This window comes from Martes martes (assembly GCF_963455335.1).
Source record: "Martes martes genome assembly, chromosome: 8".
Taxonomy (NCBI): domain Eukaryota; kingdom Metazoa; phylum Chordata; class Mammalia; order Carnivora; family Mustelidae; genus Martes; species Martes martes.
The window spans coordinates 57443017-57455368 of NC_137895.1; the positions used below are offsets into that span (position 1 = coordinate 57443017).

A 12352-nucleotide genomic window follows, 5' to 3' on the forward strand; every position below is an offset into this window, starting at 1 on the left:
TTTTTTAAGATTTTATTTATTTATTTGACAGAGATCACAAGTAGGCAGAAAGGGAGGTGAGTGGAGGGGGCAGGCTCCCTGTGCAGCAGAGAGCCCAATGCGCAGCTTGATCCCAGGACCTTGAGATCCTGACCTGAGCCAAAGGCAGAGGCTTAACCCACTGAGCCACCCAAGCACCCCCCAAAATTTCAAGTTTTTAAAAGGATAAATTGACTAATTTTTTTCTTTGAAGAAACTAATATATGCCAGATTTCTAAAATATATAACCAGAAGAGAACACAAAATTCAAAATGAGAAAGACAGACAAGGTTTTTAATATTAGAATATGATATGTATATAATTTCCTAATTTTTAAAATAAAATATATAGCTTTACAGGAAAACATAAATTACCAAAACTAGCTCAAGAAAAAGTAGAAAGTCTAAATAGACAAAAGTAAAAATGTGAAAGAATCTGAAAATGCAACCAAAACAAAACTTTCAGGGCAGGACTTCAAGGCAAAGTTTACTAATAAATTCAAGGATCAGCTAACTGTCGTGGTATATAATCTTTTCAGAAAATAGAAATGTTTGGAAAACAACTCAATTTATTTTGTTACCATATTATCAAATATACAAATAGACAATTTTCCCAAAACATTAATACAAAATTCTAGATCAGAGCTATTCGAGGGGTACAGATCTGAGTGATTCCTGCTCTCAAGGAGTTCAGAGACTGGTGAGGGAAGACATATAAAATCAAATGTTATCGTTAGTGAAATTCACTGCAAGTAGTTTGGCAAACTACACAGTCTGAATGAACTTTCTAGCACAAATGTTGCATTACAGTGGTCCCAGGAAAACAAGGAAAATCTTCAAAGGGCAAAAAATTAAAAAATAGAGAAATTACAACTGAAAGCGAAGGATAAGCAAGCATAAAATTTAGGACAGTAAATAATAAGTCTTGGGGCTCCTATAAGGATGTGAAGTGGAATCTGAGACTCTCCCATCAAGCCGAGATACTCGAAAGGGGACTCGAGGAGTCAGAAGTTGATAGAAGAATCTGTCCCAAAGGCGAAGCAAATGTCAGTTTTCTTTGGAGGGCAACATGCTCCATTAGTTCCTCAGGGCTCCCACAGATGATAATCAAGCGTGTATTAGTTCAGAATAAAAATTCGCCAAATGAAGGCTCAAGTTCTCATGTGTGTCAGCAGAAGAACCAAACACTGGATGTAGACTACCCTAAGTTTATATTGTGTTTATCAGTTCATTCTGATTGCCAAATCCGATTTCACCATCATTTAATTCATCCACTCTCTTGTCAACATGCATTTGGCTTCTTTGTTTTTGCTACTTTGAACAGTTTTTTTTTTTTTAAAGACTTCATTTATTCATTGTGAGAGACAGACAGACAGAATGAGAGGGGGGTGGGGCGTGGAGTGGAGAGGGAGAAGCAGACTCCCCGCTGAGCTGGGAGCCTGATGTGGGTTCAATCCCAGGACCTGGAGATCATGACCTGAGCTGAAGGCAGATGCTTAACCATCTGAGCCACCCAAGTGCCCAGCTACTCTGAACAGTTCTAAGGTAAACTTTAGCGAACATGGGTCCTCATATATGTGGGCAATAATCTCCCTTAGGTAAACACCCAGAAGTGGAACTGCTGGGTCAGCATCTACGTGCATCTATCTTTAAGGTTACAAAATAATGACAACCATTTAGTTTCAAAAATAGTTGAATATGTATTCTTACTAGCAATTTAAGAGATTTTGTGCAGCACTTGCTATTGTCACTTTGTTTTTACCGATCTAGTGAGTGCACAATTACATTTCATTGTTGATCTTGGTTTGCAATTCCCTGATTGACTGACTGACTAATCAAGATGAACATCTCTTTCGGTACTTATTGGCCATGTTGCTCCTGTCTCTTGTCCACTTTTGTATTGGTTTGTTTGGACTTGGTTTCAGTTTTTATCCAACTGTTGACCCAGTCCATTGCACTATTCTTGGACCACAGGACAAATTATAAACATCCAACATTAGGAGGTCCCCAGTACAGCATGCCTGGAAACTACTGTGGCATTTGTTCATGGTGTTTGTTCTCTAAACTTGGTATGACTTTCCCCTTCTCCAATGGACCTTCAGCTCAGAACAACTACCATCTGATCTTTGAAGATAGCCCAAATCTGACAAAATCTGTTCTGTACACCAACAGCACTTAAATCATAGGCCTCCATTAGAGTAAACCACATGTGTACAACAACCCAGATGATGTTCTCCTCCCTCTCTACTTGGAAAACAGAAGCTTCTCGATAGCAGGGACTATGCTTATTTATCTCAGAATCTTCAAGAGTTAACGTAGTTGGAACAAACGAGGCATTAAATGTTCAAAAATCAGAAAGGATGACTTTGCTAATTTCAAAAGCGTTCCATTCACACTGTTAAAAGAGAGCCATTACAAAGATTTAAATTCTTTCTTTAACAAACATTTGTAGTAAGGCATTTTATTAGTCAATTTCAGAAAAAATCTCAGTTCCAATTTCAGATACATTATTGTGTTCTCAATCATGTGACCCAGTTTAGGTTTGGAAAACATGATTACTTTAGGACTGAATACTAACTAGTACCATGGGACTTACACAGACAAATATAAAGATTTCCTGTGCTCAAATAATTTGGTTACAATTTATAAGAAGCATAAAACATGAACAAAAATAGCTATGTTATAAGGGCGGATATAAATTGTATTATGCAACTAGGAAGAATTGAGGCCATCACCAAAAATACAAGCTAAATAAATAAAACAACCAATTCCTTGTAAGATAAGTACTTAAGGAATAGATATATTGAACTGCCATATAAATACTTATTTCCATGCTCCACTGGGGTCCTAATCTTCATCCTTAATTTTTTAAAAGGATTTTATTTATTTATTTATTTGGGAGAGAAAGAAAGAACAAGAGGGGAGGAGGGGCAGAGGGAGAGGACTCCCAGCTGAGCGGGGAGCTGGATGGGTGCTCAGTCCCAAGACCCCAGATCATGACCTGAGCCAAAGGCAGACACAACCCACTGAGCCACCCAGAAATCCCCTCAATAATTTGATTCATATTAGATTGGAGATTTGATAGGTACATTATCCATTTATCCATCTATTCAAATTCACTCATTCACACTCAACAAATAGAGAGGCACAAAGGTGTGCCAGATTTTGCTCTCTTTTAAGTAAGTTTTTGCACTTCGATTAAAGAAAGCAGAGCTTCTGGGACTCGGTGCCCTAAAAATTTAATTAATACCTGAATCACGAACACACTTCAGTCTTTACGGACTAGAGAGAAGTACTTACAAGTAAAATATCAGAAAGTAGGGCCAAGAGGCCTCTATGGCAGAAGCAGAGTCACATACGGGTTAAGGTCAAAGGGTGCGGGATCCAACAGGGTTGGGATCAAATCCTGCCTCCAGTTCTTACACCCCCCCTCCATCAGTTTCCTCATCTGTAAAACAGTAATAACAATACTTCGTAAATTTGTTGGAGAATCAAACGCAGTAATGGAACACAAAGTGCCATAGCGCCTGACCCCCGATAAACGGTAGAATGCCAGCCTCCGCTAAGGAACACTAGAAATGTTTCAAACTCGGTCTCAAGCTCGGTTCCCGCGGCGCCTCACGGGCGGCCCCTGCAGGCCCGCACGGCGCCGGGTCGCCCTGCGTCCCGCCGCCTGGGCAAAGCGCCCTCAAACTTGGCCGTCCCTGGCTCCGGGTTGCCAGGCCGCCGCGCTGAATCACGGAACAGGAAAACCCACGACCACACAGCTTTCTGGCCCAGGCCATTTGCGCGGAATTTATTAGAACGCGGCCCTCCACTCATCTCCCTCCTCCAGCCGCACCGACAGCTCAGAAAAGGGCCTTTACTCCAAAGCCAGGGCTTATCTCCAGGCTGGGACCGGGTCACACGACACTGACTCCTGAGCAGCAGCAGGATGCTGCCCCGCGCGCCTGGCCGCACTGCAGGTACCTCCGTGGTCAGCGAAAGTTCGAGCACCGCCGCCAGATACTCGGGCCGGGACGCCCACCCGCCGGGTGCAGCGCATACCCCGTAGAGCCGCGGCCGCGAGCTAGGCCTGGCCTTCGAAATCGCCCGCGCTCTGCCGCCTTCAATAGGCGTCCGGACTTGGTCCCCTCCTACTCAGACGTCAGCAAAGAAATAAAATACTCACACTCTGCGGCACTCCGGGGCGCCACTAGGACAGCACCTGGCACTTTCGCGCAACCCACTCCCGCGTTCTCCGGGGGCTGGTCTACCGTGGGGAGCCGCCCCCTCTGACGCGCAGCCCTCCGAGCCAATCGGAGGCAGTACCAGTCCGCCCTAATTTGCATAGAAACTTCTCCATATAGGCTCGGGGACAGACCGCCGGGTTGCTTAGAAGCCGTTCGCTCTTAAGACATATCTCTTACTTCACATGGAACCCGAAATCAAGACGGAAACCCAGTCTCTGCCCCAAGCCCGCCACCCGCAGACCGGAGCCACCCGCCAGGGCAGGGCTTCCTCGGACCCCTTTATCTGCACCTAGGTCCCATTCACACGGTAAATAGTGTTGGCTCTTTTCCTGACGCTCTGGGGGCCCTTAAAAGGGCCTTTATGAGTTCGAAAAGAAGCCGCAGAGACTGCTCAGCCGCCGAAGCCGTACAAGGTGCGGCCCTGGCGTTTCAGCGCGTACACCACGTCCATGGCGGTGACCGTCTTGCGCTTGGCGTGTTCCGTGTAAGTCACCGCATCGCGGATCACGTTCTCCAGAAAGACTTTCAGGACTCCCCGGGTCTCCTCATAGATGAGCCCAGAAATGCGCTTGACACCACCTCGGCGGGCGAGCCGGCGGATGGCGGGCTTCGTGATGCCCTGGATGTTATCCCGGAGGACTTTCCGGTGCCGCTTGGCGCCTCCTTTCCCCAGCCCTTTACCACCTTTCCCGCGACCAGACATCTTCTCTGAACAGCACGAGCTCCACACCTCAGAACAAGCAGCTAGCAACGGTAGGTGTGGAGACCAGGGCTTATATGTCCTGGTAGCGGACCTGTTTGAAAACCTCAAGAAAATGGGCGGAGCTCTAAGCCCCAGGACGCTTTTGTCTTTCCTCCAATGGTGAGTGAAGGAGCCGTAATCAGAAGAAGACTGATTTTTGTTGTTTGCTTTCTTGGAAATACTTTTTATTTTCGCCATAAAATTGAGGAAAGAGTCAATGGGATTTATACTGAGTTTTCTCAGTGCTTCAGTAAAAATCCCCTCCCTCTTTCCCATCTCCCCTCACCCCCATCTCGCGCGCGCGAATTTTAATTGTTTATTTTTCAAAAGGAATGCTTCCTTTAACAATACCATTCCTAGACTAATAGGAAAATAAATAGTAACCAGAAATGCGTTACATCCTGTTAGATTTCGAAGCAATTGTTCTACACCTTTTCTTCTTCAGTCACTAGTAGGGGGAGAGGACATTTTAAATAACAGCTCTTTTCTCTTTCGTGACGCCCCGCAAAGAAAGAATTAAAATTCTCCCCAAAAGTCTAACCTTACCCCTTCCTCCCGTCTCCCAGACTTTTCCCTTTCAGAGGTTCTTGCCTCATGTAGATTATCTGGCCTCCTCTGCGCACCCCCAACCCGGCGCATCTTTGCTTTTCAACCAAATAATTATTTCTATGGTTTTTTAGTTGAAATATCGTATATTTCTTCATATTGCATTCAAATCTGAGGTTCTCACATCTCCCACTTACAAATTCAAAGTTCTTAAAATATGAGATGCCACGACGGTAGCTTTAAAAGGTGGTTTGTACTGCAAATCGCCCATCAGGAGGCTCTCAATCCTTTCTTGAGAATCCCTGAACAAAAATGAAACTTTCAGTAATGTCACCGCTCTAGAATGCAGGACTCTCTCTCTTCCCAAACGGTTTATTGCAATAAAAGGTAACAGTATTTAGAGGATGATTCATAATTCTTATTTTAGTAAATTGTGCTCCCTGCCCCGAATCTTCAAAGATAAGCCTTTCCAGGAAAAGCTTTATAGTAAATATTTGTATGTGTCTAAATGCTTATAATTTACCCATTCTTATCCATTTGCATAACACAGAAAGTACTTTTTATTGTTAAAGATAAATTTAAAGTGTCCTCAGAGGGGTGCCTGGGTCTCTGAGTCAGTTAAGCCTCCCACTCTTGTTTTCAGCTAGGTCATGATCTCAGGGTCCTGAGATTGAGACCCAGCATGCCCCCCACCCCCAAGCTGCTTGTCCCTCTCCACTCCCCTTCTCCTCCACTTGCACACCCACGTGCATTCTCTCTTTATATAAAAAATAACTCTTAAAAAAAAAAAAAGAGCCCTTAGAATACTGTTTGTATGGCTGCAAAAATCCTGAATAGTCATATTGTACTACATGATTTTTATTTTTGACTCACAGGGAAGAAGAGAAGTCTATCAGATCTGGAAGAGATTGGGATTCTTATAATGGTTAAGTTGGTTGATTATACATATTAAGACTAAAAAATCAAGGTTAAAACAAAATTTTCAAGCTAGAAAACCTTTTTGCTTACAAGAATAAAAGGAAAAAGTGTCCAAAATAATAACAATAATTGTTAAAAATTTCCTTCGATATGAGTAAAAATTTAAGCAAAATTTACAAAACTTATTTCAGAAACATGTTAAAATAACTGCATCAGGGACTTGTATGTCCATTTATCTAGTTCATCTAGCAGTTATTGGATGCTTACTAACATATTTAATCTTCAAAATAACACTTTGGGGTAGGCACCGAGCTTATCCAAGGTCAGCTGGTAAATGGTAGAGCCAGAATTTGGACCATGCAGTCCGGCTCCAGGAGGACGGACTTAATCATGACAATATGCTGCTTCTCAACTCTAAAGACATTTATTGAGTTCCTACTGTATATAGATAAATCAGTGTTCTAGGCAATAAGAACATGTACAGATGTCTCTGAAAATGTGATTTCACTCAAATCAAATCTTTATTAGGATGGTGGGATGGTAAATTTTACCTTTAAACGGATACTATAATTCACATAAAATGTCGCTTATTTTAATGTGCTTACGATACATAGCAGTGTAATTGTATAATTATGGGAAATGTTGAGGTAAGTGAAATTACATCAATAAATTAGTAAAAAATAATTTCTAATTAAAAAGAAACTTATTTTGTTCCAAATGCTATGGCTCTGCAATTTGGGTAAGGACGGTACAGTCCTTCCTCTAGTCTTTTCATGACCTCTGAGCGTCGCATGGGCAGTAGAGGGCTGGAAAAAGGGACAGCTAAGTGCCACCACAATGTCACAATGTCTTATGCGACCTTACATACCTCTGGGCTCCCAAGTCTCAGTGGAGAACATGATCAGCAGCGCGGTGATCAATAAGGAGGAAGCCAAGGCCAAAACTTTGTGCCTCACTGCAGCCTCTCCCTGGAATCCAGAGACTCTTTTCAGGCTCATAATCTCAAAAGACAACAGATGTTAAGTTTTGGCTAAGCGACTTTGTTCCGCAGTCTGTGAAGACAGCATTCACGTCTAGTGTAGCACTCTGGTTTCACAGCCGCTGGAAGCGAAGATTGGCAACCTGTGAGCGGCAGAACTGCGCCAGGGGTCCCGTGTCATCTGGGCTGGTTAATAAAGTTCAGATGGCCAGTTCAGGTCGAGGCATCTTTTGGAGCCAGCTCCCCACACTGCTGGGTAAGAGCAGGCGCATCTGGGTTTGCAGGAGACCAGACGCTTGTTTAAAGAAAAGGCAGGAAGAGGGGTATTGTGTGTCTGCAGTCAGACAAGCTGGCTAGGATGCTATATAATGTGAAAAAACCCACCTGGGGGACACAGCACCATAGGGATCATCTTGGACCTCAGTTGCCTGAGGCATTTCTTGCTTGAGTGCTTTGTACTTGTACCGGGTAGCTCTTCCGGATTTTTCTGTTTCTAACCGTGGTTCCTTAATTCTTAAGACGGTCTTTTCTTCCGAGAGAACTTGAACGTTGAAATATCAGGTGCCAATAAATTCAATCGGAATCCCCAAATGCGGAGCGGTCCGTCCTGGGTATTCATATGAGAGGCTATGTAAATGAGGGCTAGGAGTTTGCTCTTTTGACTGGTCAGAGCTGGAGAAGGCGAGCCCTCTGCCGGAGCGCTGGTTGGGAGCGGAGCCTGCCTGTCATTGGTCACGAATATGTCGCTGCGCCCAATGGGAAGGCGCTGCCTAGTGTCAGCAAAGTGGTAGAGGCAGTTCCGGTGTTGGTACATTACATTCACTTACTCGGACCCGGTTGCTGTGTTTTTCCTCTCGCAGGAGTTTTAGGCGAGAGGTAACCATGTCTGGTCGCGGAAAGCAGGGCGGCAAAGTGCGGGCCAAGGCCAAGTCTCGGTCCTCCCGCGCGGGCCTGCAGTTCCCGGTGGGCCGAGTTCACAGACTGCTGCGCAAAGGTAACTACGCGGAGCGAGTGGGCGCTGGGGCGCCCGTGTACCTGGCGGCGGTGTTGGAGTACCTGACGGCCGAGATCCTGGAGTTGGCTGGCAATGCCGCTCGTGACAACAAGAAGACCAGGATAATCCCGCGCCACCTGCAACTCGCCATCCGCAACGACGAGGAGCTCAACAAGCTGCTGGGGAAAGTCACCATTGCTCAGGGCGGTGTCCTGCCCAACATCCAGGCCGTGCTGTTGCCCAAGAAGACGGAGAGTCAGAAGGCGAAGAGCAAGTGACCCTGATGCCACCGCCACAGGGGAGCTGGCTTCCCCAGCAAAGGCTCTTTCCATAGCCACCCCGCATTATTTTTCAATATACTCGATGTCATGGGAGTCTGCGGCGATCTAGTGGGGAGGTGGGTGGCGAGGGGCCCGCCGAGTCCGGGGCCAATAAAGTCGGTGAAAATCATGTGGTCGAGAGAGCTATGTAGTCTCGGGGACCTTCCGGATGACCCGGGGGCCAGCCAGGTGACCTCTGGATCAGGTACTGGGGGTTGGTTTCTGCCGCTTTGTGGACTACTTTGGTCCGCACCCTCGAGGTGTTTTGTGGGTGGGGCGAGGGAGACCAGGAGGAACCCACTGGCTGGAGGCGGGCAGAGTTGGGATCTCTCCCTGATCGCCTTAATCCAAAAGAGAGGCAGAATAGGGTGCAGGGGCGTCAGGGGGATTATTTTTATGTCATTCCCAGGGCCTTCACTCTCCTGTCTTGTCTGGGCAGTTCAGGAGGACCCAGTTGTGCAGAAGCGGTGGGGGCCAGCTGGTGTCGCGCAGGAAGTTGGCTCTCTGGCCGTACTTTTCGAAGGTGGAGTAACTTTCCGTCTTGAAAGAGTGCTTCTGATGACACAGGGCCAAGAGATTTTTCTTAGCCTAATAGCCGTTGTGTTTTCAGGTTTTGGATATCAGATATTTTTGTATACACACTTATGTTCACATTTCTTTAAAATGAAGGGAACACCCAGTAATATGTGTAATACAGAAGCATGAGTCAGGAGTAAATTTGTTCCCTGACACTCATGTTGCGTAACAGTGCAGTGTCTTTAGTCATGAGTTACATGCTTAGGAGCCGTTAAGACGATTTTCTCAAGATGGTTCTGTCTCCATCATATGGTACTCCTTTGTAATTGTAATCAGTTTGATTTTGCTTCCTAACAACAAATAACCTGCTTGAAGTCTCTTCATATTCCTTCCCCCACTAAAGTCCGGTAGGGGTCACATTGCTTGATTGTACAGCAGCGCTTTAATAAACATGAAATGTGAGAATATGTAAGGATTAATGACCTAAGTGCCGGAAGTAACATATTTCAGATCCGGAATCCACACTTAAAAGTTAAACAGTAGCCATCCTATTCTGTCCTTAATTGACCCTTCCATTTCACCCTTTTCCACAAGCTTCATCCTGGCCCAAGGGCCCACAGCACAGATACCAGTTCAGATTTCACATCTTCGGAGTCATCTTTCCTATGAGTCAGAGTTGAAGTCTTCCTGAAAAAAACATTATGGTATTTCTTCATCCTTAGCAGTGGGTGGCCCATTTTCCCACACGGACCTTCTTTATTTCTTCCCCAGTATTTATTGAGCTTTTCAGTGTGCCATACTCGTTACCAGATTATGGGAACACAGCTGTGAATAAAGCCAACTAGATTTCCACTCTCTTGGAACCCACTTCTTTTTCTTGGTACTTGGTGACTGAACAATGAACAAATAAGTTAATGTCGGAGAAAGGATTCACCTTCAGCTTCCTTTAATACTTGTGTCTCTCTGCTGCTTGTGCAATGAATGTTGGGATTACTTCTCCCATGTGGTCATCTTTTTGAGGTGAACAAAGATCAGGCTACACATACCTCTGTTAGGGGGGTAGATTATTGCCTCAGATTCCTGAGGAGAATAGATTCTGAGGCTGCCATGGGCAGCAGGTGCCAAGATGACCACAACTATTTACTCCACTCACACCTTCCATATGGAAGGCTTCTTCATATGTAAAACAGTCCTAATGCCAATTTTGAGGACTGAGATTGTTCATTTATATACACATAAGGCATATATTAGGAGCTGAATAAATTAAAAGAATCTCCATTTCCTACAAGGTATGGGCTTACCCTTATAGATTAAGGTATAGGTAACTGTAGTTAATAGGATTTTGTTTTGTTTTGTTTTTAATGCTCAATCATTAAGATCTCAGTATTACCACTTTGGGGACATGGTGGGCAGTGGAGAAAAAAAAAAGTCATATATATATATGTGACTTTTTAATATATATATATAAACATATATATATATATATATAGTAGATGTCCAATGCTGGTTTTGAACTTTAAGTCTTCATTTCTGTAAAGATTTGAGGCATCTGAAAGATTATTACTAAAAGCGTGACATTTATAAGAAAAAAGCAATTATTCCTTTCTCTCTGAAGATTCCGAGGAGTCTGTCTGTTTAACCCCGTTACCTGAAGAGCAAGACAGACATGATAGAAAGTACAAAGACTGCCCCCCTCCCCAAACCACCTCTGCTGGCCCAGGGATTCTGTTTCCTCTCAAATCCTTTCCCTGCTGCAGATTTCTGTCAGTCTCTCACCATTTCTGTTTCACCATTTCTGCTTTTGAGGGGTTTCTAAAACCTGAATAATTTACTGGCAGTTAAAAATGCATACCTCCTGCAAAATCAATTCAGCCTGTGATCCTTGATGAACAAATAGTTCTTGCCAACAGATGATTGTTAATTTAAAAGGACAATATTTCTTCAAGCACAAGACCACGTAGAAGACGACTTGGGACAGAACTGGGTGGGACCTGGATTCTGATTCATAATCCATAGTTGTATTTATAGACACACATATTCTTTCTTGCCAAGATAAGCCATTTGGGTGGCAGCCTGTGAATTGGGCAGGTTTCGTGTTTTGTTTTTCCTGTAGGGCCAGTCTTGTCTTTGTGTCTCTGAGAACTGGTCTGTTCAGTTTTGTTTGCCTGGAACCAAAAGGTTTAGTCTGGCCCCATAATTGGAGATCCCTGGCCTACTGTATGCAAACTTTTCACAAATGCCCTTGGAATGACATACGCCATGGTGTCTAAGGACTCCAGCTCTCTGGAACAACACTAAAGTTCAAAGCCATTCTGTTCCCTTACTAGTTAGATGATTTTGGAAATACCACTCAATTTCCTTAAACCTCAGTTTTATTTATAAAGTGAGCATAATAGAGTTTACATCAGTGGATTTTGCAGAGGATTTCTTGAGTGAATGTGAATGCGAACACTAGAGTTTCCCATGTAGAAACATGCTCGGCGAATAGTAACTATTCTTATTTTTATGTGCAAATGGATTTAGAGTGGGTTGCAACAATTCTGGGACCTACTGAAATAGAAAAACATGGCATTCTAGCAATCCTGTGACTTTTCTGGTAGCAAACCATAAAAACAAGTTTAGTGGCTGTTCTACTAATTACAAGATATTCACCACTAATCTATAACAGGAAAGAGAATAATAAATGGTTTGAGCTTGTTAACCATTCAGGTTAAAACCTTAATTTGCATTTCCCCCCTCCCTAAAGATGACCTAGTTTGGAATTAATGGCTTACCTACACCCATGCAAATTAAAAACGGAAACTTTTGGTTCAACAACGTATTGAGTATATATATATTTTTTGAATTTTTAAAATTTTTTTATTTTTAAATTTTTATTTAAATTCCAGTTAGTTAACATACAGTGTACTATTAGTTACAGGTACACAATATAGTGATTCAGCACCCATACAACACCAGTGCTCATCATAACAACTGCACTTCTTAATCCCCATCATCTATTTAACCCAACACTCCACCAACCTCCCCCCTGGAAACCATCAGTTTGTTCTCCATACTTAGGAGTTTGTTTCTTGGTTTGGTTCTGTCT

The 12352-nt window shown here is 43.7% G+C and overlaps 2 protein-coding genes across 2 annotated transcripts; one reads left to right on the forward strand and one right to left on the reverse strand.

Annotated features, from left to right (window-relative positions):
- Positions 1–4640: 4640 nt before the first annotated feature.
- H4C16 (H4 histone 16) lies at positions 4641–4952 on the reverse strand (the record flags this gene model as incomplete). The annotated part of the gene is made up of 1 exon (XM_080811338.1): positions 4641–4952. One exon carries the CDS (start codon positions 4950–4952, stop codon positions 4641–4643), a length of 312 nt encoding a protein of 103 aa, XP_080667464.1.
- A 3284-nt stretch (positions 4953–8236) lies between these two features.
- On the forward strand, positions 8237–8863 carry H2AJ (H2A.J histone). The gene is given in 2 exon segments (XM_080811374.1): positions 8237–8683; positions 8686–8863. Coding segments are annotated over 2 exon segments (444 nt in total). The 5' UTR covers positions 8237–8316; the 3' UTR covers positions 8763–8863.
- The last annotated feature ends 3489 nt before the right edge of the window (positions 8864–12352 follow it).